This window comes from Pagrus major, chromosome 14 (genome assembly GCF_040436345.1).
Source record: "Pagrus major chromosome 14, Pma_NU_1.0".
NCBI lineage: Eukaryota > Metazoa > Chordata > Actinopteri > Spariformes > Sparidae > Pagrus > Pagrus major.
Genome location: NC_133228.1, coordinates 20,026,400 through 20,051,370, shown reverse-complemented (window position 1 = coordinate 20,051,370; position 24,971 = coordinate 20,026,400). Strand labels below are relative to the sequence as shown.

The following is a 24,971-nucleotide window of genomic DNA, read 5'->3' as shown; positions in this document are numbered from 1 at the left end:
TGTGTGTGAACACACAGTGAGAACTTTCCAAACAGCAACAACAACAACACTGCCCACACCAAAAATAGTTACAAAACTGCAACAAAAGCCGCAAGATCGATGAGAGCATGACACAACAATGTATGCAAAGTCTATTTAAAGTAAACCTGTAACCGGGCCCAGCCGTGATGTCATAGTGCACTGATCACACCCTGAGCACATCACTACAGAAAACTGATAACTCCAAAAATGAGATGTTTAACTGCTGGTTAAACAGATCATTTTTAAAGAGTTTTGAACAAGAGCTCTTAAAAGCAGCATTTATATGATGTTTTTGGCCAATGGCAATGCAGAAGCTGTTAGCAAACAGTTACCTCTTTACGCAGTTACAGGAAAAGCCACATGATTCAATTATTTTAACAACATGGATTCAAGGTAATTTTGTAGCCGGGAGGATTTAGATCCAGATTTAATGTAACGACCTCGGTGCCTCGGTCTTTGGGCTGGGTCAACTTTGGTTGAGTCTTGATTAGGCGATTCAGATACGCCATGCTTGATAACTTGACATCCATCACTGTATTCAGTGTGCCTGCACCGTATATTCACTCACTCTTGGCTTCCACCAAATGTGAGAAAACCGTAAGACTTAAGCTTATAAATGCTCCAAAATGTTTGCTAGCTAGTTGTCGGTTGGTGCTGGACATGGAGGGTAAAGTGGATTTATCCATTGAAATGTGATCGATAGTAGTAGCAGTAAAGATGTTGGCAGTACAATCAATACAATGAACTAAAGGATGCACGATATGGATTTTTCTCAGCTGATTACGTTAATTACCTGCTTTTAATGGCTGATACCGGTAAGATAACTTCTATTTCGTATTTTAAAAAGAAGTTTGGAACCTGAAGTTTATGAACACCTGAGGTTAAGAAAGTGTATCAACGATAGAAACACTTCAGTTGCATCCACACATGTCCTGTAGTGTTGAGAGTACAGCGACAGTGAGCAGCTTTCTTGCCTGTTTTATGGACTGTATCTGTTGTTTGGTGAACTCCTGCCTCAGCAGAGCTTCATTTACATAACTGTTATGTCCTTACCTCAGCTGTGTGTGTTTCTGTTTTCCTTCCGGGCCTGTGCTTCATACTGGGACGAAGACCTGTGAGTCAGATGCTTTCCCTCAAAGAGAAGGGATAGGTGGAGACTTCTTTCTTCTCAAGGTCCATGTTTGCACTTAAAATAGACCTATGTGCCCGGGGTGACTTTTTCCACACGGGACCAGTGTTTACCACTTAAAAAAGAGAGCTGTGGGTGGAAGACTTTAGATACTTTCCTTCCGATTACCTCCAAAATTTAAAGAGGCTATGAAAAGACGGAAAGGCCGGGGGGAGAATTGTGGGGGAAAAGCTTATTGCACAGGACAAAACGTGCTTATTGCAGCATGTTTTGTCTTTAACTTTCTTCTTTGCACAGAGTGCACATGGGGTCGTGTTTTTTTCATGTTGTTCAGCGTTGTGCCATCGATCAGCATTGCGTCATGGAACATGTTTGGCTGCCATCCCTCTCCTCACTTTGCAGATGAGATGGGAGGAAAACGTGTCGACCTGTCCCTGTCCGACCAGGCTGTGCGAAACAGAACATTAGTTATGTATTGTAAGTCTGATCAGTGCTCAACCCATTACATGTTTACCTGCCACTCCATTAGTCACTGAAGATGTAATGAATTCATGCACGCTTTATGATTGGCTGAGCATGTATATATGCAAATGCTGACACTGAGAGGTGAGCGACTAAGCCCTGAGAGCACTTGAGGAGGGCTCCACTTGTAATGGAAATAGAGCAAGAAAAATGTGGCTATTGTCAAACCCAAGATTTGAATATGTGCCATGCTTCAAGAAGTGGAACGTATGTATGGAAGCGTCTCAGTGCTTATCTAAAGAAAACATGTTTACTTAACCGTCTGGAGGTCAGGTTCGTTTTGGCATATTCATTTTTCTTTCAGCACCAATTCAGCTGACTTCTAATTTAAAATGTACAGTACACATCTTCAGGAATAATAACTCACTTTGCACACGATAATTTGCATTTATGAAAAATGTATTTTGTGAAACATTTCTGTGGTGTACAGACATACATGAGTCAGTTTGTGAAAACCCCACAGCAGCACTTGTGACGGGGTTTCTCAGCTTGTACGTGGGATTATGAGAAGTTAGTATAGTACTATAAAGAAAATATGTTCACCAATAAATAGACAGACTCCAAAGGGTTAAAATGATTTAAGATTGATTTAAATTTAGACATGATTTTTTATTTTCCCAGGCCACTTGGGGGCAGCAAAAACATATTACAAATCATATCATCACCTTTTAAGTTTACAGTATATGACAAACTTTCTTGGGAAACAGTTTTGCACATCATTTACATCATCCGGCAGTTATGTGGGGCAACATTATCGTTCATTTGTAGTTGACAATCTGGCAAATGTGAGTCCAATATTCACTCCCTTTTAGCTCCATTTTTGGTCTCCACCGACTCCTGAGAGTGAACCAATAGTAAAGTTGCAGTTTGAGCAGCTAAACAATGAGCTAAAACTTGCTATTAAACTACATGAAACCAAAGCGAGCTGCAGATTCAGGTGATAATTCTCTGTAGGTTCATCCCTACTAGCTCTTACATTGTCACATTTTATAGTTAGAATAAAAATATGGATAAGAGGCGTCTCCTAAATATGCATATTTATGTATTTTAAATAACGTTGGCAGCTTTGTTATATTGCTGGAAGTGTGTGTTAATGCACCGTATGAATTAAGCCAGCTAAAATATATACTTTCATAATCACACAGCTCTATGTATTGCGTGATAAAGTCAGAGAGTCTGGAGAGACTTGCCTTGGGAAACTACATTCTTTGATTTGTTACCCCCAGGGGCAAAGAGTTATTTAAAAAACATGTATAATTCATGTGCGACTAAGTGATATTAAAAGCATACATGTGTGTTATGATAATATTTGTGTTCATCATTAACATGCCACAGAGGGGCTGTTGCATATTTTACATGATCTCCATATGCATTAAGACAAGTTCCCCAATTAAAAACTGGGTTTTGGAAGGTTAATGGTTTAAATGAAAGAAACTCAGTAGTGGAAATCGTTTTCGCTCAGCCAGCACAGCTAATAACCCAAGTAATTCACCTTTTCGCGGACCTTAAAATTGATTCATTAAAGTGCTCTCTCTTTTATTCCTGCACTGTCGACTCCATCGCCTCACTGCCTTTGTATCAGATGCAAACGAAGGGGACCTGATATGTAAACAGATTCTCCTTCATGCACTCGGCAGGGATTACGTCAGCCCTAATGAGACCGAGAAGAGAGAGCATTTGTCTGCGCTCCAGAGTGGTGGAGTGTCTTGTGTTTATTCGCTGGAACACACAAGGAGTCACTGAAGGTCCATCGATTTGTGGCCAGTATTGGCTTTCCTCCTCCATTCCTTTCGCCAGGAACCCGCAGCTCAGTCTGGATCAATGGGGCAAATTGAGGGTTTGATAAGACTAATTCTCACTGGCTCACGAGCCACATTGGCCACTGGATGCTACTGATGTTCCAGCTCAAGTGACCCCCTCCGTGTGAGGTTTGCAAACATTCAGTTCTCCTGTTCCCGTCGACGCTCAGTGGGGAACTCTATTAGATTTCTACATTTGGACTTCTACTGTGGTTCTGACTTTAATTGCAGTTGCTAAATGTGATCTCATTTGGGTCACAGTTGAATCTTTTTTTCCTCTTGTTCTCTCTCTCTCTCCCAGCATGCTTTCATTGCATTTGTTGGCGCCTGTAAAGAGACAGAAAATTAATTTGGCAACTATTTTGATAATCTATGAGTTTGTCCAATCATTTATCAAGCAAACATACCAAACAGTCTCTGGTTTCAGTCTAAAAGTAGTTTTTGAATGTGTGGTGGGCTATTTCTCTTGTAATTGATATGTATGTTCAAAAAAGACCCAACAGCCCCAGGACCAAACCTTTCATCTTCATTTTCACAATGAGTACCGTGTATTTAATAACCAATTTAAGAGCCAGTTATAAAGTTTAAGAAAAAAAAGTCTTTCTACAACTCGTGACACATTTAATGGCTTTCTTTTATTTGAATTTCACTTCACATAGCAATATCCTGCATGAAATATCCGGCTTAGAATCTGGGGACAAGTTGAACAATGATTGATGACTCCTTTTCTCTTGTGTCCAGCTATGTGGGCATCAGCTTTAGCAGAACATCGAAATATGTCCAATAATTTTACAAAATTCATCAGCCATACCGTGTAAGGAAAAATGACATATCCTCGAAAACATGACACCACAGCTGCTTTCCAAATTGCATACTTTTTCTTTTTACTTTTACTGCAGCTACCCTTACAAAGTACATACTGTTGCATGCAGTGAAAGCATACGATTGGGACACTATGACTTCTTTGTCATAACATTGTCTCTTGAATTTTGACCTTCTTGGGTTGTACATCTGTCACAGGCTGTATCATATCCAAACAACAGAATAGGTAGATTGCCAGTGGTTGGTTGGGTCATACAGTGGACTTTCTCTCGGTAGACTGGGCTCACAGTGACCTACATCACTTATGTTACATGACATGAGTTACGTCACTTACATCTGTGACATTAAGAGAACGAATGTAGTTATCTAACCCCAAAGTATGATCTCTTCTTAAACCTAACCAAGTGGATTTGTGCCTAAATCTAACCAAGTAGTTTTTGCGCCTAAACCTAACCAAGTAGTTCTGGAGCCTAAACCTAACCAAGTGTTTTTTGTGCCTAAACCTAACCAAGTAGTTTTATATGCCTAAAACTAACCGAGTGGTTTTTGTGCCTAAAACTAACCGAGTGGTTTTTGTGCCTAAAACTAACCGAGTGGTTTTTGTGCCTAAACCTAACCAAGTAGTTTTTGTGCCTAATCCTAACCAAGTAGTTTTTGTGCCTAAACCTAACCAAGTAGTTTTTGTGCCTAAACCTAACCAAGTAGTTTTGTATGCCTAAACCTAACCAAGTGGTTTTTGTGCCTTAACCCAACCAAGTGGTTTTTGTTCCTAAACCTAATCAACATGTATTTGATGAGTTGGGTGTGAGAATGTGTTGGTAATGGTACAGACTACATGTTTGTCTGGCATTTTAATGGTTTGGTAGTGTGGGTATTACTGTACAACACAGCCCACCTCTTTGAAGTGTGCCGGGGGATGGTGATGAATTGAAGCAATATAAAACCTCCACTTCTTACGTCAAATTATAGGGGTCTGAGTAATGAGAGTAAGTGACAAGTCGCGGTCAGGTTGACAGCGGCCAAGACTTGGAAGGAAAAATTGTCAGTTGGTGAGTTCTTTTATCCTCTCCGCCCTGTCACGAAGTGTCTCGCTGTAAAAGTGGGGAAGAGAATTTATGGAAAAGCAAAAGTAGACATCCTTTAAGTTGGAAATCCCCAGCGCTTCTTATCAAACCCTTACACAGGCAGCACACACGCCTGCCGAATGACAGTCAAATGCTCCGATCCACCCGGCCATCCATCATAGGTGCCGTCATTCTCTGGAAATTGGAGCTACATGGTTGGGAGAGACTTCCATTTAATTTATTGACCTCAGGAGGAGGAGATAGTTGTCGTCTCAGAGGATTCTCCAGCTACACAGGAAATGGTTAATTCAGTTTAATTCCCAGGACTTATTTCTTCCTTTAACCTACTGTATGGAGTGCTCAGTCAAAGTCATCCCACCGTCTCCTTTTAATGCCCGCACTGCACCAAGAGCCCATCACTCTGCGTGTGACTAACTGAGGAAAAGTCTTTCTTATCTTTTAAAAGGCCACAATGCCTTTCTCTTGGAAAAAATGATCTTTATCGGGAAAGCTTTCATTGTTTTTTTTTTTTCTCTGAAACTCTTAGAACCCATTGTATGCACTTCTTACAGTTTGGATTCAATGACTTTTTTTCTTTCTTTTTTGGGTTATGGAGATGAATAGTTTGGAAAAAAAAAAGATTCAACATGAGAAAAAGAAAACTGGGAGACGGGAGTCTGAAGTATTTAATCAAAACGGGGTTTGTCTGCGTGCTGCCACAGTCGGAAATGTATAAAATCAAATCGTGTGAAGGATTCAGACGACTTTTCCTGGCAGGCAGATTACATGCGCTGCCAGTAGGCTCGTTATGAAAGCGAGGAGACATTAAATCCTAGGTGAAATGCACTACAATAACATCCAATAATTAAATATAAAGTTTGAATACCTGATTTAAATTTCAGAGGCTTTCACCGTCCTTGAAATCAGTGATTCCCAACCAGGGCTACTTGTACCCCAGGGGGTATTTCTTCTGTTTTCAAAGGGGGATGTGGAGAGACTGGAGAGCAGCTCAGCTAATATATAAAAAAACTTGAATTTATGATCTGATGGCAATAATACACCCACATATTGAGACAGATATTTTAAAGTGGAAATAGACAACTTTTCAACTTTCCCTGTGGTATTACTGGTGGTCACAGCACGAGCAACATGGCTACCGCTAATGGCCGGGCTACTGTCCTAAGCAAGAAACAACTGATTTGACCTAGAAACCCCCGATCTCAGGGTTTGTTACTTACTGATCTAGTAGAAAGGATGCCGGTTTTGAACATTCCTGGGTCCCGCTGGTAAGGTGGAACACATATCAGCGGGGGAACAGACTTTGACACAACACCTGCGCTCTCCTTTGAGTGAATGTCCGTTCGTTTTCACTCTTAACTCTCCCTCTTCATCCATCGGCATTTTCTTTTGCAGTGTAGAGTTTCCACAGTTGTTTCAGTTCTTCCACCGTAACCTGTGGATAGCGACCAGGGAAAACAATGCCTCTTCCTGTTCTGGTTGCGCAATGGCAGACCTTGCTTCCTTTGGGCCGTAATTGGTCCATCTGGGAAGGTATGTTATTAAAAAAAATACTCGGCAGGTGATCGGACAAACTATCTGTCTAACTCAGGCTAAAAGAGTGATACCAACAGCTGAGCCATCGAGAAAAGTCTTCAGTGCTCTTCTTTCAGTCAAATATACTTTTCAGTTCTGGTAAAACTGATCCTATTACAGCTACGCTAACCATTTTAGGGAGCCGCCATTGTTTTCAATTGACAGTTGCTTCTTTCCCTGGTCATCATTACCAGTCAGCAGTACTTCCTTGTAGGATGCCGATTGGTTCGAACCACTGTGATTCGGTCCCAAGAGCATCGCTCGAAGCGAGATTGTGTGTGAACTCTCAAACCATCTGCTTGCATAGTAATCTATTTGATATGGTTGTCATACAACATCAAGTTTGAAATGAATTCAAATGAACACATGGAACATAATTAGTGGTGCTGAAGAGTTCATCTGAGAGGAACTTACAGAAAAGGTTGGAAACTACTGACTGAGACTTAACTTGTGTGAAGAGTGAAACAAAAGTTGGGAATGTATGTTCATCCCACAACTGGGCGAGGTGCTCGGAGCAAGCTCGTGATTAATTAAAAATGCCAGACTGAATCTTTCAACGGGAATTTGAGTGCAGGAGCTTTTTTTCTTTTTTTTGGCATCAGCGAGGTAATTGCCTTGGACTCATGCTGTCTCTCCTCTCGGAGAGCGCTGAGAAAAGAGGGAGAACGCAGGAAAGTGGAAGAGAGATGGGTTTTCTGCAATAATTTCATCACAGCGCATTAGGCAGGTGATAGTGACAGTGGCAGCTTTCTGCTGTTCGAGAACCAGCTGGAGGATCAAACAATAAAAGGAAGTTCAGATTCTGATAATAAAGAGTACTTCTGTGATTTAAAAAAAAAAGTCACAGCAGCTCTGTGGAAACAAGAGAGGACAAAGAAACAGAAGACCAGTGTTTTTTAATAGAGATCTCCCTGCTCCTTTCTTGCTTTTTTGCAGCAGGTGTAATCTTGAGCAACTGCCTCAGATTAGTACAAGTCTCTTTATCTTCTGGCAGCTTAAAGTGTGTACTGATGTTGGAATAGCCGTTATTTACTTGTGACTTCAGCATCGGTTGTATATACAGCCGAGTATAACTTCCTTAAGAAGAGAATCCCACCAATCCACCTAAATAACTCTTCAAACATTTGTTTTTCCAAAGTTAAAGGTGCCAAGATCCAACGTTTCCTCTCCTGATCCACACAGCATTGATCTAATACCCCATACTCTCTTTTTCCAAATTAAAATCTACTCTAGTGAAGTCATTTTTGTCGAAGGTAACATGAGGCGAGCGATTACTGTGGTATTCAGGCTGCCATTAGTAAATTAATTCAATTCACCATGACAGTTATGTAGAAAATATGACCAATACCCTTAAAAATGCCCTGTTGGATGCACACAAAGCTTGTTGCTGAGTAGCAAATGTGCTGGATAGTTTTCCTTCCTTGTAAATCATTAGAAAAGATGATGTTTTTGAACATTTTAAAACTTTTTTGCACCCATGTTCACTTCAGAGCAGTCTTCTTATTTTCCTTTTCTGGGCCCGTGCTACTTTTCTTGGGTCTGTTACTGCCACCTGTCGATTGGTTGGAAATTGTGAAACCATGTGTCCCTTTCTGTCAATAAAACTATAATTAACACACTTTCTCCTAAATGATTAGGATGATCACAATACTAATTTTGAATCTGTCAGACCTCTTGCTCCAGACCACAGGGGGGCAGAGAGTATTGAGTATTGTCAAGTCAAACCTGTACGGTGGCTGTATCTACCAGTGACAAGCTTTCACAGAGATTGACAGCAAATGCGGCTGTGACTGACAGCGTACTGGCAGCGCAGACAATCAAAATGTTGATATTGGAATCCAGCTCTGTAGAAACGACACCAGATGAGGAATGGGAATTCCCCAGGCTATTCCTTTGTCTCGGAGGACAATTATTGCCTTTTTTCTCTTTTCCTCCAACAAACAGCTCAATGCGTCAAGTTCAGAAAAGTCACGAGTTCTCAAAGAAAACAGCGGATGATGTAAAGAGCGCAGGGTTCTTGTCTCACGTCTCGTCTCTCTTTCAGAATGAATGGACAGAAGCAGTGGACACGAGTGGTCGTGATGGCGCTCCTGATGCTAACGGTGATGGCAGCTGAAGGAGGCAAAGCAGAGAAACAAGGTGAATCTTATAAAGCTCAGGAAAGATTAATCAGCTATAGAAAAATCTATAGCGTTATATAGTTAATCCATCAAGACCCCTATGCTGTTCAGTATGAAATAAAATCCATATTAAATATTAAGTTTAACATGCCAAGAAGACAGAAATGCATACAATGGAGCTGATGCTCCCCTGATGTCAAAGTATGACTTTTCTTTAGTGATGGGGAAGCAATGTGTTTCCCCGATGAAGTGACATACACCGCCATCACGCCCCAAAAGGCTGCGCTGTGAGAAAAATGTCCCCTTTAATAACTTATTTAGTCGGACACAACTCTTAAAAATGGATTAAAAAAAAAAAAATAGCCTTTGGGGCTAATGCAATTTGTATCCTTTGAGAATTAACCACAGACAAACAGCCATATCTTGCAAAAGAGGCAAAATAAGTCAGATAACTCCCACTTGGGTAAAGAAAACAAGATTTATCCTCATTTAAATTCAAGGGGAAAAAGTTCATTTGCATTGGAAATTAGCACAAGCACCTAAACCCATTACATCTGAAATAATTTAAAAAAGCCCAAGAGGGACTAAATACTTTTACACAGTAAACACTGCAAGTTGCAATTCCCACTTCTTGTTTTTCACAAAGACGACAATTTGAAGTCGTTTTATATAATCAGATCTGCTGATGTAAGACGATCGTGTCTTGTCGGACCTCAAACTTGACTCCTGAAACACATAACTCAACACTTTTAGGCAACAAACTTAAAGTCAGAAATTCTGACCTGTTTAAATCCTCGCATGGCCGCAACTCTGTCTCTAACCTCAACTGTGGTGAAAACCTTGGTGTGTTTTTGGTCCTACAGGAAAGAAGGAGCGCAAGTCGGACTGCGGGGAGTGGCAGTGGAGTGTGTGTGTAGCCAACGAAGGCGACTGTGGACTGGGTACCCGGGAGGGAACACGCACCGGCACCGACTGCAAGCAGACCATCAAGACCCAACGCTGCAAGATCCCCTGCAACTGGAAGAAGAAGTTTGGAGGTGAGGGAGAACAGTTAAGAATTCACCACGTATTTCTTATTACCAATCTTAAAGTGATAGTCGAACTCTGTATCACCGGGCGGAAGGAAGCGTGCAATTACTCAGTGACAATGTCTAAGCTAGCTAACACCACGGCATCTCGTGCTGTCATGACTTCAAGCCTCTGGTCCATGAGGAGATGCACACAATAGTTATTACATGAGACTGCTCATAACAAGGTTTATGGATTATCTTGGGTAACTGGGTCATGATTTCTGGAAAGAGACATGTATTTTCTTGGCGCTTTGAGCACCACGAGCTGAGTGCCATCTAGTTCCATTGTATTCGAGAGAGGGCAGACATCTCCAAAACCCAGTAACTCGCATCGAAACACTCTAGATGGATAAATAGCACTACAGGTAAGGTAGTTTTGGGGTGAACCGTCCCTTTAAATATCTACTTATGGAAAGCATGTAAATAATCTATGACCACTGAAAGATCAGGAGAACTTCCCTCTATTTGTACAGTTGCATGGCTCCCAACTCTCTCCACCCCATACCCTCCCCCTCCCCCCTCCCCCATGATGTATGCCGACCTGTCACTCAAATGAACAATGGTCCCATTTTCACAATAGGAATGAGTAAGCAAGCTAATTAGAGGTACAACAGAAATGTCTGCTGCGGACGTGATGCATCGTCATGGAAAACACAGGAATAATCATTCCGCTTTGTCATTTGCTTTTTTGGGATTGAGACTGTGCAGCCCTTCACAGCTGAAATGTCTTACAGTGACAAGCCTCGGGGAGTTGCGCTCCCCCAGTAAGGCCTGTCAGGCAGGAACCTGCTGCTCTGCAATGAGCCTGTCACAAGTGATGAACACACTGCAGGAAATAATGGTGCTGCTAACTGGCTATATAGATTATAGCAGCCAAAGTTTTGGGGACATGGCAATAAGTCACATGCTTCTGGCCTTAAAATTGTAGAAAGATATTTGAGGGAGAAAAGGAAAGGTGTTGCAGAGGCTGCAGACTGAGCCAGTGTCTATTTCATTTTGGGTATTTTTGCAAATGAATAAATAAATGAATACTGTAACATTTGGTGCCTACGCAAAGTGCGTCAGAATTGGTGTGAAAAGACCCTGTAATCTAACCCTGGCAGCCATATCCTGGTACTGCTCATTTAAAATGTCTGCCATTGATGTAAAGACCATTTTGAGCTGTAGGTTAAGTACTGGTACATAACATATTGCATGAAGGAAAAACATTATGTGGCCTTATGTACTATTAGAGGAACCTTGTATAACAGCCTAACCTTGGATTACTGCCAGTCGTTGCAGGAGAAAGAATTGGCATCCCACTTGGCAAAACTGTTACATCTGATCACAATATTAAACTCTCAAAAGATCCTTAAAAATATGAGGGAAAACTAGGTTAACAGTCAGTCTGCGGCACATGGCCCAAATAGGTTTGTAACTCACAGGAGTGCGACGCAACAAAGCGAGGAGAGAATAAATGTTGGAGGATGTGCACAACAGTGTAGAGTCGTGGTTGCCAGAAGCGTGACCCCCAAAAAAAGAGGACAACAGTGTACGGCAGGTGATGTGGGTAACCAGCGCTACAGCTAATGGGCGTCTGTACAATAGACCACAGAAGTATTCCCACAGTGAATGCGTACAAAGCCCGGAACAGAAGTGATGCTGAAAAGGGAACACTATTAAATCTGACAGATTTTATCTGTTTCTTCAACACTTTGAAGTCCAGATCCCTCAGTGAAGGGCCACATCACCTGTTCTACACATCAAAGTCAGTTCACGTGTCATGACTAGTGCTGCTCAGTTTGTCCAAACAGTTTTATGATGTCTTCAGTGGATTTTGGAGGAGCTTTCACAAGTCTGTAAATGTGGTGAAACAGTGTCGTATTAGCTTGGGCTAGGAGACAACACATTTGAAAAGCTATACTCTTATTATGTGTGTCTGGTCCAGGGGCGTAAAGACTGTTTGGTGGAGGTGGAGGTGGGGGGGAGATGCCCCTACTTCCAGCTCCCTTGCTCCGACTACACCCATCTTCAAACTCGGCCTTCATTTCGATCCAAGCGACTCACCTGTAAAGTTTCATGACAGACAGACACACAAGGTGACAACAATACCAGCTGAACTACAGACGACAGGAGGGATCTGATCTGGGTTATAGTGATCTGCCAGGGCTGTGGAGTGGGGGATCAATGGCCTCTTTCCTTCTTCCTGCCCCCACCTTCCAGCACCCTCGCTCTGATGACACCCACCTTCGAATTCTGCCTTCATTTTATTAAACTAAACTACACACCATCAAGTTTTTAAGACAGACACATAACACCTGGCAAAAACACTGGTTCCGTGTTAGTTCTTGCGACAAAAGGTGTCTACCAGTGTCAAATTGTAACGAGTTTTCACTTGGCCCATGCTGCCTTCCACTAACTTTCACGAAAATCAGGCCAGTAGTTTTTCCATAATTCTGCTGAAAAACAGACAAACCCATCTAAAAACATAACCTCCAACCCCATAATCCTTCGGGGAGATCATTATAGTAATAAAGCTGTATCATCTTTGCACAAACTGGCGCTGTTGCAGTCTTGTGGACATCTTTTCCATCCAGAAAATACTGCAAATGATCTCACTAGAATTCCCAATTTTCAGCTTACCCACCACTACACATATTTGCTGCCTGATTTTAAGATTCTTGATCAAATTTCTTCCAATCAATCTGACATCTATTCGCACACATAGGGCTCAGGTTGCATGTAGGGCTACTGATGAGTAGGCGTGCACAACCAGTTTTTTTTTGCCACCTTGAATGTGACACCTTAAAGGAGGACGTGGGCTGCCTGCCAAACTCCCATGAGCCGGCGAGGAAGCCCTCTCTCTCGCTCTCTCTCTCTTTCTCGGAGACAAATTATGGAGGCGCTGGGTTTTAAAGTTGGATGCTCAGAAAGTCCCTGTAGGATTCTTGCAACAATGGCCCTGTCACTCCCCTCTCTCCGCTCTCCGTCCCTCCTCTCCTCACCCCTTCTCTCCCCTCTCCCCTCCTCTGATGAGCACCCTGGGATCTCGGAGGCAGTGACAAGAGGGTCCGACGCTTTCATGTGAGAGGAAGCCGAGGAATGAGTGTCACGGCCTCCAGGGAGCCCGGCTAGAGTGGCAACAAAATAATGGAGGGAGATATGAGAGACATGGACATACAGTACACAAACACACACTCGCGGGCACACACATGGCGCTTCTTCAAACACATTTCTATAATAAACACCGAGCACTGCTGCTATTTTCCTGGAGCAATCTCGCATCCGCTGGGGGTTGAGTTTAAGGTGGGTTAAATTTGATATCAAATGAAAACACGTATGTGAAATTTATTTGAGGTGCTGCTGAGAGTGCTTTCACTTCCACGCTGCTAAGATTGTATCTGTTCGTTATTTCCAGGATGAACAGGAGCCCGGCTGTTTTTGATTACATTCATCTGTCAGCGTGCTTCATCATATAGGAAAATATAAGTTCAGCACTGTGAAGCGCCATCTTAGCAAAGAGGTTAAAGCACCTTCTATTTTGTTGTTAATAAGAGCGTCTGGTGACAAGCTCACTCTGTAATCTTGGACACTTTCTATTGATAGGAAGGAGACAATAGCCAAGTAAATTAAAACCGCTCATCAAACAGCCATTCTCCTCAACCTCAAGGGGCTTGTTTCCATGACTGATTGCGAGCGACTGTCTTTTAAAACAAATATCGGCGCTGCATTGTGTCATTTTTTAACCAGGGTGTCTGCTTGATCGCTCCCATACGAAGCCACCTCGGAGCCACTTCACCAAACAAAGGCATCTAATTAAGTATCTGATTTCTTTGTGTGCGCTGTAGGGGAATGCAAGTACGACTTCCAGGCTTGGGGGGAGTGCGATCTGGCGACGGGCAAGAAGAACAGGACGGGAGTGCTGAAGCGAGCGCTTATGGATGCAACCTGCGCCACCACTGTCACAGCCACCAAGCCCTGTGGGAAAGTCCCCAAGACCAAGCTGCAAGGTAAGCTGAGAGGAATTTATCATCGCTAGATAAAGTGTAACTCTCGCTGGACGTGCCGAGCCTGTGGGCAGCAGCGGGGTACGCTGAAGTCCTGTTGATGAATCACCAGGTGAAGATATATTTTACCGTTCGGTCTCAGAGGCATAGACAATATGTGAATTTTAAACAGATGCTGGCACTTCAAGCACTCAGGGCTTCCTTCGTCTTACTCCTTACTGTATATATACATCATATATGATTAGTTTATAATTTTGTGGCAAGATACTAAGTGAAAAAGTAATTATATTAATTATTATCATCATATAATTTGGCTTTTTTGATAAGAATTTGCAAAAAAACCCCTTTAATGTCAAAGTATTGTCAATTAATTATAAATATATGATGTAAAATAAGGGGTTGTATATTTTTATAGACACTTTAAGCGCTAAATCCTTGGAAATATGTCATTTTCTAAAATTCCTTTAATAATGTGAAGTTTGTCAACACATTTCAGAGCTCTGACCCCATTTATGAGTGCGAGGAAGAGGACCTTTTCTTCTAAACCAGCTAAAATTGTTGAACAAATGAATGAAATATCTATATTTTTAATAAAACCTTGATTCAATTCAGCCAAGACAAAGTCAAGTCTTTTATTGGACTTGTTCAGGGACTTTAGTTTAGACAGGACTGTTGAAACACACCACCCAAGGTGTACTATGGTAGCTTGTTTAAAAGACAAAAATGTTATTTACCTTCCAGAGAAATCACGCGTCATGCGGTCGGCTTGGATCAAAAAGCGAGGCCCGTGCAGAAACAAACTCATGATTTAGGAGAAGTATCGTTCCAGTTCTTTCTCGCACCGTCGAATCACTGTAAACAGTTACGGGGAATGTTAGATCAGTCGGTTTGTTTAATTCATTATAGCTGAAGGGATGTTTACCAGTTCTGTGTCTCTGTTTCTTCAGCCGAACTGCTGATGTTCCTCCTGACAAGCTTGTGTATTTCTGTGCCGTTTTTGGAAGATCGCCGTGTTTCAGCTGCAACACGCAGGTCAAAACCTGAAATAAAGGTTCCTGCGTTTCATTTTAATGATGATAAATTAGCGTCGGTATACATCAAGGTGTATTTTGAACTTCCTCTATCCTCTTTGTGATAATTACCGTGTAAGTTTGATGTATCTTGTCTCGTGGCAGATGTCAGACTGATTGCATCATTGCTAAATGGCAAATGATTTTTTTTCTTTTTTCTCAGGCAAATCCAGCTCTAATTCACAGTCAATCCACCATCAGCGTGATGGAAATCCAACCTACTTAAGTGCTAAGTTGAAGCTGTGAGTGACAGTGTTAAAGCAGGGGTGAATAGGTTAACTCACTATTCAGCTGTAATTACATGCTTTTAAGCTTTTGCTTCACTCACGTCAAAGCCAGGGAGCTCGTTCTGCCCCTACACTTCCCACAATCTATGGAAATGGCCAGTCATCGGGAAAAAAACTCAAGTTGGCACAAGATTCGAAGTCATCGGAGAACATTAATGTGGATGCATGTAGAATATATTATCATCCTCTCGGAGAGATGGGTGTAAAGCTGCCGATAAGAAAGCACCCGATCCGTTCCAAGTGAGTCCGTGCCCTTTTGTTAATTATGTAAACAAGGATGTAACTGACCCACTGTGGATGTCCCATTGTCCAAACAGGATTATAATGAGTGCAGAATCGCTGCCAACGGTCGTAAACTGCGCCCTTATCACGCTCAGCAGATGACATGTGTGCACACAAGGTTTGCACGCGGAGTTTGCTTAACCTTAACGTCACTCCGATCGAACGGCCAGTCAGGTGACGCTTCGTAGTAACATAAGACAACGTGAGCACTTCTGAGACGGTTTACTGCAGCTGTAACACATCTGTCTGCTTTTCTGTTTGGCTTTCAACGGAAGGAATCTGTTAAACTTGTCTCTCGGTAGTGAATCATTAATGCATTGTGACAGGAAGTTTCTTGAGGAGCTACTGTACTTCTTCCATGTTTTCCTGTGAATATATGGTACCGGACGCCACTGTTAAACATACGGGGATGTATGGATTTATAGTAGGAAGGTGTATAGAAGTGTGGGTGATTTTTTTTTTTTTCATTTATTTTGTGAGATGATTCATTTTCACTGTAAATAAGTGACTTTACTTTTAAAAAAATCGAGGAAACCATTACCTCAAAATGACCAAGTAGACTAATAATTTTAAGGTGTTAAAACTTTTTAGCTCTTACAACTTAAATTAAATATACTTTACTTTACTTCCTGACTTTTTTAAAGTAAAGTCAACTTTAAAATTTAGTGTTTCAAGGCAAAACAACAGCAGCCGTCGTTTCAGCAAATGCCCAATAATGACACGGTTATGCAAAAATGATAAAGACCTCTAGAATTATCACTCTTGTCCGTTACAAATGACTTCTCGAGTACCAGAAAATATTCTCAGAACCTGACCTGAACTTGACTCAAGCCTGACACGGGTAATGTAAGCTGAAGTATTGAGTTTGTGCTACGATGTCACACCTACCTGCTGCAGCCAGAGGCATCCGGCATAATCTTTCCATGTATCACTACAAGGCTGAATTCCTACAACAACTTTGTTATCATTGGCAATGACATCTCCCCGTCAGGGTTTTCAGTGGTCGGTCCATCACTTAATATCAGTTCTCACTTGCCAAGGAGATTATGTCTTCACACGTGTCCGTTTGTTTGTTTGTTGGTTGGTTTGTGATCGGGATTACACAAAAACTTCTGAACAGATTTCTACGAAACTTGGATGGACGATGGGTCCCGGCCCAGAATGGACCCCATTAACTTTTCGTGGTGGTCCAGGAGTTTTTTCTCCCATTCTTCAACTTTGCGACATAGGGTGTTTTTGTCATTTTCTTCAATTTCTTATAGGGAATAATGCAGAGATGTTGATGAAAAAAATCATGCATATTTAGGTGGTGGAGTACAAAAGGGGACTGTTGGGGCTTGGCGGTGGTATGCGTTCTACTTGGTGCCATTGTAGTTTACACTATATTTTCACTAAAAGAACTTGAAAGCACCGCGTCAGCTGACATGACTGAGCCTAAACCTTTGCTTTTGCTATCCTGTTATCAAATGTTATTTATGTAAATATAAAGAACCTGACACCGAACTGATGAACTTAATCACTAGATCCTTTCAGGTGCTATTGTACAGCATAGAAATTCAGGAAAAACCTAAATAAAAGTGTAAAATCAAAATGTAAATACCTGTAGAAGATGCATGAATGCATTCACATTACACTTTGATTATTCTGCTTCGCAAATTTAATCCATCACGCTCCATTATGCAAAAGTATCGATGTGAAGATTCATTTTTAACGTTATAAAATGCAAATTAAAATGTATATATTCAGCTGCATTCCTGTGGAAGTGTGTGAATGCAAAGGGGAAAATGTGTTTGGTTTCCAGCCATGTGTACCTGCGTACCTGCGCACATCCATTCTAATGAAGGCCAGATGTGTGGATGTGGAGTGACAGCCTAAGAGGTGTGAGAGCTGTGGGCAACAGAGAAGCGGTGCGAGGTTGACAGTGGCCAAGATGAAGGGAGACAGTCGGGAAGAGAGACCTCGCCATGTGATTGCAGGATGTGCGGTGCGATTTCCCATGTCTGCCAGTTGGAAGATAAGCCCTGGGAAGCAGAGAGGTTACTGGGAAAAAGAAAGAGGGGCTGCTGTGCACAATGAGGTGTGTACGGGAAGGGAAACTGTGGATGCCTTTCTGTGTCAGGGGATGGCAGAGATACAGTCCACAGCAGCGGGATCAGAGGGCTTATGGAAAAAAAAAAAAAAAAAACATAAATGTTTGGCTTCGGAGTGACTGAGATGGAGAGAGGGGAGGCTATCTAACCCCCCCGGCTGGGAGCAGAGATCTGCTCGGCCGAATCTGCAATTCTGAACAGCCACCTTGGGTATGGGAGATAGGTTTCCCCTGACTGTGGCAGGTTCCTGTGACGGAGGTAGCATCTGTCATTTGCAGATTCTGGAGGAGACAATGCTAAGAGGCGCCTTGGGAGCGATCTGAGATTCAGAGTTGCGTGTCTTTGCTGTCTAGCCCAGGTGAAACACAGACCCTGCGGAGCGAAAGAGAGAACAAAGAGTGACAGAAATGAAACATTATGAATGCCTGTAGAAACCTCAAGGTCCCCGCCTTCTCTTTTGAGCAGAACAGGAGTGAGAAGCTGCGTGAGGGAGTGTTTGGACGCCAGAGTTGATTTCAGGCTCAACAAAAGGCTCTGTTGAGATATTTCTGGCATGTCTGAATTTGGTCCGAGCCGTTTTTGTTTGTGCTATTGTTTCCGGACGGACAGGTGGTGTTCTGGGGTTTAAACGAATTTTAATCAAAGACATTCAGTCAGAGACACACTGAATGTAATATTATTACACTCACTCCATATTTCTGCCACACAAAGGCTGACAGTAATTGCAGAAACTGTAAAGTTAAGACAGGGAGGTTGAAAGTTTTTCAGGCTGGCCAGTCAAACTACGTGCCCTCACGCCAGGTTATGTCTTTTTAGGCTGATTTGTCTGACCTAAAATATACCTGACACACCATCAATCTCCGTCTGATGACCTCCTTGAAATTATCCAAAGACATTTTTTGGATTTAATGACAAAGTGGAAGGAAAATGCAGTACTTTTTTTTTTTGTTCCAACTAATTTATTAGTATAATAAATGAGTATATGAATCCTATAATTGAGATTAAAACACCTCTCTTGTATTAAATGTGTAAGTGGCTGTCTCCTTGTGACAGCTTCACTGCTTTTAATGCAGTTTGCTGCAAATATGACTTTTTAAAAAAAAATTACATATTTAAAAAGAAAAAAAAATATTTTGGGGGCATTAATTCCGTAATTAGACAGATGACAGTTGAGAAATGACAGGAAATTAACGTAGAAAGAAAAGGTTAGGACATTCATAGCTGGTGGCTTCACTCTAATTCCAATATAGGGTGACATATTTATAGATATATAGGCCTATATGGTAAATCGACATTATCTTAATAATACCTAAAGTATAAAAAGTAAAAGTACTTAATGGTCAATGGTCATTGCTGTAATATTATATATTATTGGGTTATTAATGTGGTGTGCAGCATTCTGATGTTGCAGCTAATTGAGATGGAGATGTGATTTAGGCTGGGCTGCATCAACAAGAATTTAAAATGAAACCCAAACCGTCACTGATGTTGCATCAAACATTTAAAATGAGCTTAAATTAAGAAAGTTTATATTTAAACCTCACTTTAATGTTTACTCTAAATCTTAATTCAAATTTAATCCTATTGCACCAAAACCAAAACCGTAAACTACGATGCAGCATTTAAACTGACATCTGAGGAAGTGTAATATAAAATGGCTGCTCCTTGGGGATAGATCGAACAAAAATAATTAACTTCCTTGAATAAAGCTAAGAGACGGACTCAGCCCAATTAAGTTTCAATCGAGCTGGAGCTGAAAGCGAAGATTGAACCAACTGTCAAACGTGGCCTTGAAAGAAATGCAGCTGTGCTCCAACTCCTGGTGGCCCTGGATTGTTTGCCACCAGATGTTTCGAGAAGGTGGATGGGGACAAGTTTGGCCCGCACAGCTCCACTGTCTACTGAATTGTTACCAGAGTTAGAAATCAGAGCTTCTGCTGAGCCAATATGTGTAGAGCTAACTTTTTATATAAGGTTCTGTTAAGGAATATCAGCTGTGTGGTTTCTGCCTTCATTTATACTTACTAGCTCCTGACAGGAGGCACGTTCATTCTTAGTTTATTTACTTTTTGACTGTGGGTAAGCAAGCATCTCCATGTTGATTAAACTGGGATTAATTTTGTTTAAGTTTGGTATTAAATTAAATGGAGATTAGTTTTTAAATGTGCAACAGAGCTCTGCTTATTTCTTAAATCTGGATTTACTCACTTTAAACCTGGATATGCCAAATTCTGATTAGAACTAATCTTAGATTAAATTAATCTTTGTTGCTGCAACTCAGTCTTAATATGTTTTTGTGTCGGATATTAGTTACTTTAAGTGTCAAACATATTCAGCACACACTTAATTTTGCCATTAACTCAGTTTTGGCCCAATACGTTCCCCACTGTGGTTTGAGCTCAGGGCAGATTTGAGCTGGAGGAGACAGAAACAGGACTGATTATGAGTCTGTGTCAGAAGCAGAGAGGAGAGCGAGCGAGTGGCGGCATGTAATGTGCAAATGCAGCAGAAAGCACTCCTGGTATGAGAGTCCCCATCTCATATATGGAGCAGATACAACACGGCTAGAGTGAATCCTTTTTCTCCATCTCTCTCCCAGGAGAGCAGAATATGCTGACAAAAACACCAGGAGGGAGGGAGGAAAAAAAGAAGAAGAGAGAAAATATTAAAACAAATGAAAACAGCGAAAAACAAAAGGAATTGGAAGAGCAATATCTGTATTTGCATGGGCGAGAGTGCTTTTCACCTCAAAATCTTTAATGCCCGTGGAAGTTTGCGACTGAGATGACAAGAACAGATTTCTAAGAAGTTTTCCTTTCAGCGCACATGCAGAATGTTAAGAAGGCTGAAACTCAACACCTTTTCACTGTTCAGAGCTACTTGCCGGTAAGTCATTAGAGGATTTGTGAGTTGTGGATGCGTCCTCTCAAGATAATCCATTCACACTAAAAACTAATGCAGGATTTAAGTATTGACAGTCTTTTCATATATTATCACACTTTCATTTCTTTTGAGATACACCAAGATGCTGTTTTTCATTCATTACTTATCTGTTATTGGATTTTTTCAGGCGTGTTAATCGAATCTGCTTTGATAATGCAATTTTAGAGTAGTTTGCCTCTGAAATGGCACCGCTATGAAACTATGTGCTGGTTTTTTATTTCTCATTTGACACAAATCTCCATTTATATAAAGCTGGTCGAGTTGTGAAATCTAAATAAAAGCGACGTGGGAGGATTTATATTTAGTGTGGGAACTTGATTTGGATTAGGTACATGGCCCAAACAAAAGAGGTGTGGATTAGCTCGGGCTGATACCTCTGTTCAACACGTCACAAGCTGAAAAGGTTGCTAGAAAACACTGCTTACAGGGGGAAGATTAGTAGGAATTCAAGTGTTGAGGAATACAAACATCTGCATATATTTAGAAAAAGATGATCAAACACACTGAAAAACACAAAATAGTGGGTATATTCACAATTTTTTGAAACAGAGGCGAAGTTCCTCCCCTTCCGCTGGGCCACCATGAAAAAATATGTGTCAGTTAACGCGAAAGACAATTTTTGATCCTGTTTCAGTTTTTCATAAATCAACCATCAACTTGCGGTTGCTAGTGCTAGCTGTAGGCTAGTAAACACAAGTCAACTGTCACAAAGGCTGCTTTGTCAAAGTTGGAAACACACGCTGATATTTTTGAGGAAGTCAGATGGTCTGACTTCACCACATCCACCACAGATATCAGATTGAAAAGACAATCTTGTGTTGCAGCAGCAGTTTGATGTTTCACTGGTGAAACACTTAAAGAGCTCTGATGCTGAACTAATTAGTACGATGACATGGAAGTTCTTCTCGGCAATGTGATGAAAAAATCATCACAGTCATTATGATTAAAAACACTCGTGAAATAATGACTTACTTATCTCGAAATAATGACTTAGTATTACAAACTAATGACTAAAGCTGGGCTCAGACGAAATCACAACTACTGTGTCATTAGTTCAAGAAAGTTTCTCATGAATACTCCAGAGGTTTTTTCCTTTTTTCCCCCATCACGCTGGCAGAAAGGGCCTCCACACAATGATGCATGTTATTAAATGATTAACTTTACTCGCATCACTCGTGAGAAAAAACAGCTAAAAATTTGGTCTGGACATCGATTTAGAAACATGAATACAAATGTGAGTTATAACCCAACTCTGTAATTTATAATAGCTTATTTTTAATGTAAAAATAATATAAAACCACATCACGGCAAATGTTACAATAACATATGGTGTGATTTCCTATAACAAGTGTGGCAGAGTTTTGATTTGAGCCTCTGCGCAGACAGCTAGTGAAAGACAAAACAACTGAAACGGAGCACGTCCTTATGCTGAGAGCCATAAATTAAACACCAGGACCCTGAAATGGAATCCAACCATAGTTAATTTATACAGCTGTGTTTTCCCTGCTGCGAGATGTTCGAAATGCCTTCCATGAAAAGGGGCCTATTTGGCCGGGAATCATCTCATTTCGCGACGAAAAGGTCTTTCAAAAACGTTGATTTCCATGTAAACCGTATCTATAACAGGCATATGTTCGGAAGAGAAAAAAAAGACACGAAGAGACGGGGCGGGTGAGACGGACACACATGCATACAGACCAGCAAATACACAAAAATAGCTCGGGTGATTGACAGTCCAACAAACAGCTAGCCAGGAGCTAGGTAGCCAAATCGCTGCAGGTTGTGCTCTCTTCCGGTTCACCAGAGCGTAGAGGCCGCAAAGCAGAAAAGGGGAAGCCGTGGACTGTGGCTTCTGTCATGGCTGCCAGGTACCAATCCACTCTTGCGGGAAGTTGATAAAGCTGGTTTTTCATGGGGCACAGACACAGCCACCAAATCAATCCCCAGGAGAGAGCGGGAGGAGGGACTGCATACAGTGTCACGGCACTAAACCTGCACTCTGGCAAATAAAAACTAATTAAAAACTCCTACGGTTGATTATTGCAATCTGAAGCGGAGCATCTGTGCTCTTCATGGACACAATGGGATTTGTTTATTTTTCAAAAACATCACCCCGGGCAGAGAGAAAAATGTCTGAGTAAACACTGAGGGTTGTAACTTTTTTTTGTCCCTGGTGTGCTTTTGCAGATGCAAAGAAGCAGAAGAAGGAAGGCAAGAAGCGAGAGCGCGCCCAAATGGACTGACGAGGTTTGTTTGCACCAAGGAGGGAGGAAGAAGAGGGTGGAAGAGAAGATGTCCACTGCCCTGTTTTCAACACGGTTCCTCTTTATATGTCCTGTAGGTTGACCGTAGGGAGCCTATAGAGCTTTTACAAAAACCAGTGGAAATAAGACTTTTAGAGATGTTTTACTTTTTCTTCTTTCTAGCACCTGATAAGAAACAACTTGTATGTTGCGATAGAAGATATAATACTCAGCCATAGGGGACGAATAATGAATATGGAAGAGATCTGTGTACTAGTGTTCTTACCTAATGATGTTACTTCTAGGATTATTTTCTTAAGAACCAATTGGATAGGATTTGTGATACAGCTGCATAGCCTAACTCTTAATTTGGAAAACTCTTTGGTCCATGCCCCGACTTAATGAAGCTGTTTGTTCTAAACATTCTTAATTAATTTGAGCAAAAATCTAAAGTTATGCATTTTGCGATCTGGGCTCAAGTTAATGGTCAGACTTTACCCCATTTACTCTGTGCTATGATATTTCTCCTTTTTTTTCTTGTAAGAATAAACATAAAGCTTGTTCTTTCTGGGGGGGCTGCATGAATTAGATATCGTCCAAGTGTGCAAACTGGTTACTGTTTTTAGTTTGTTTTTCCTCCTGCTGCTCTGTTGTACCTCAATTTATACCCACTGATTTTTATTCTCCAGCTCTTGGCTGTAAAAAAAAGAAATAAATAAAAAATTAAAGTGCTCAGTATTGTAATCCTCAGTTGGATTTAACATTCCCCTTTGTGTCCTGTTAAATTTCTGAAAATAAAAATGAATAAAAAATACACTTAGAGGCATGTTTCTCTTCTCATCCACTGACATATATGGATTGATGATGCAATTGCCATATTGCGTTTGTGAAATCATTTGGAGACACAGTCTGGGCAGTAGTAATCGGGTGGTGGAGCCACAGTATGGAGTTCCTGCCCATACATCCGCCTGCTCAAGCTGTTGATCATGACATCACACCCCCTCTTATAGCATCAAATAACTAATTAAAATCAAAAGGATTAGAAATATTGGCACTTGACGTACGTAAGTGTGAAATGAACTACCTAAAATACATTTTAATTTGGCTCGTGACCCATTCAACATGAATCATTGTTGAGTAAGTCACATTAGTGTGCCGTCATTTAAGTACTTACTTAAATAACATACATTTCTCCTGATATGTGTCATTTCCTATTCTACAAGTTTTCTTTCCCAACTTGTCAAATACAGTAGCTTGGTCAGTGGCCTTAAATTTCAAACTATGACGCTCTCCACAACCTCCACAACTAGCATTGGTTTTGCACATGGAGGGCTCCGAGGTCGAGCTAGCAACAATACTTCATATACAACATCCAATTAGACAAGAAAACGACTTGGTTAGGTTAAGGCAAGAAGACTAGTTGATTACATTTGGCACCAAAAATGCTTGGTTAGGTGGAAAAGCCCAGTGTGTGACCCATCCAACCACCTCAACCGACCCCTGACTTGGACTTCTGGATGTGAGAGGGGTAACTACAGCGTCAAACGTAGAAGCACTGGACCACTGACCAGGCATGAAGATGGGCTGGTCCCATCTGCTAACATGGAGGGGGCAGGATTTATGACCTGTATCACAGCCAACCACCAGGGGGCGATCGAGGGACGTTGCTGACACGTCATCCATCGACAGTCCCGACAGTCAAAAACTCTCTTAAACCTTTCAAACACATTTTGATATATATTTATTTGAATTTCATTCTGAGAGAATATGGCACAATGTAACCACTTGATGCAGTTCATCTTACAGTGTTGTAGGTGGCCAGTGATAGTAACACTCAGATTTCATTGTCCAGAACAAATAATCAATCAAGAACGCATCAAAAAGGAAAAATCAATACCATTGTTACTGTACAGGAATTATCATAGTGGGG

General features: G+C 41.3%; 1 protein-coding gene across 1 annotated transcript in view; it reads left to right on the top strand.

Annotated features, from left to right (window-relative positions):
* The window catches only part of ptn (pleiotrophin), a 47,509-nt gene extending 23,735 nt beyond the window's left edge, over positions 1-23,774 (top strand). The window contains exons 2-5 of the mRNA XM_073480879.1: positions 8,995-9,089; positions 9,934-10,107; positions 13,968-14,129; positions 22,986-23,774. Coding sequence (XP_073336980.1) covers positions 8,996-9,089; positions 9,934-10,107; positions 13,968-14,129; positions 22,986-23,041 — 486 coding nt within the window. The 5' untranslated portion in view covers position 8,995 and the 3' untranslated portion in view covers positions 23,042-23,774. The remainder of the gene's footprint in view (positions 1-8,994; positions 9,090-9,933; positions 10,108-13,967; positions 14,130-22,985) is intronic.
* The last annotated feature ends 1,197 nt before the right edge of the window (positions 23,775-24,971 follow it).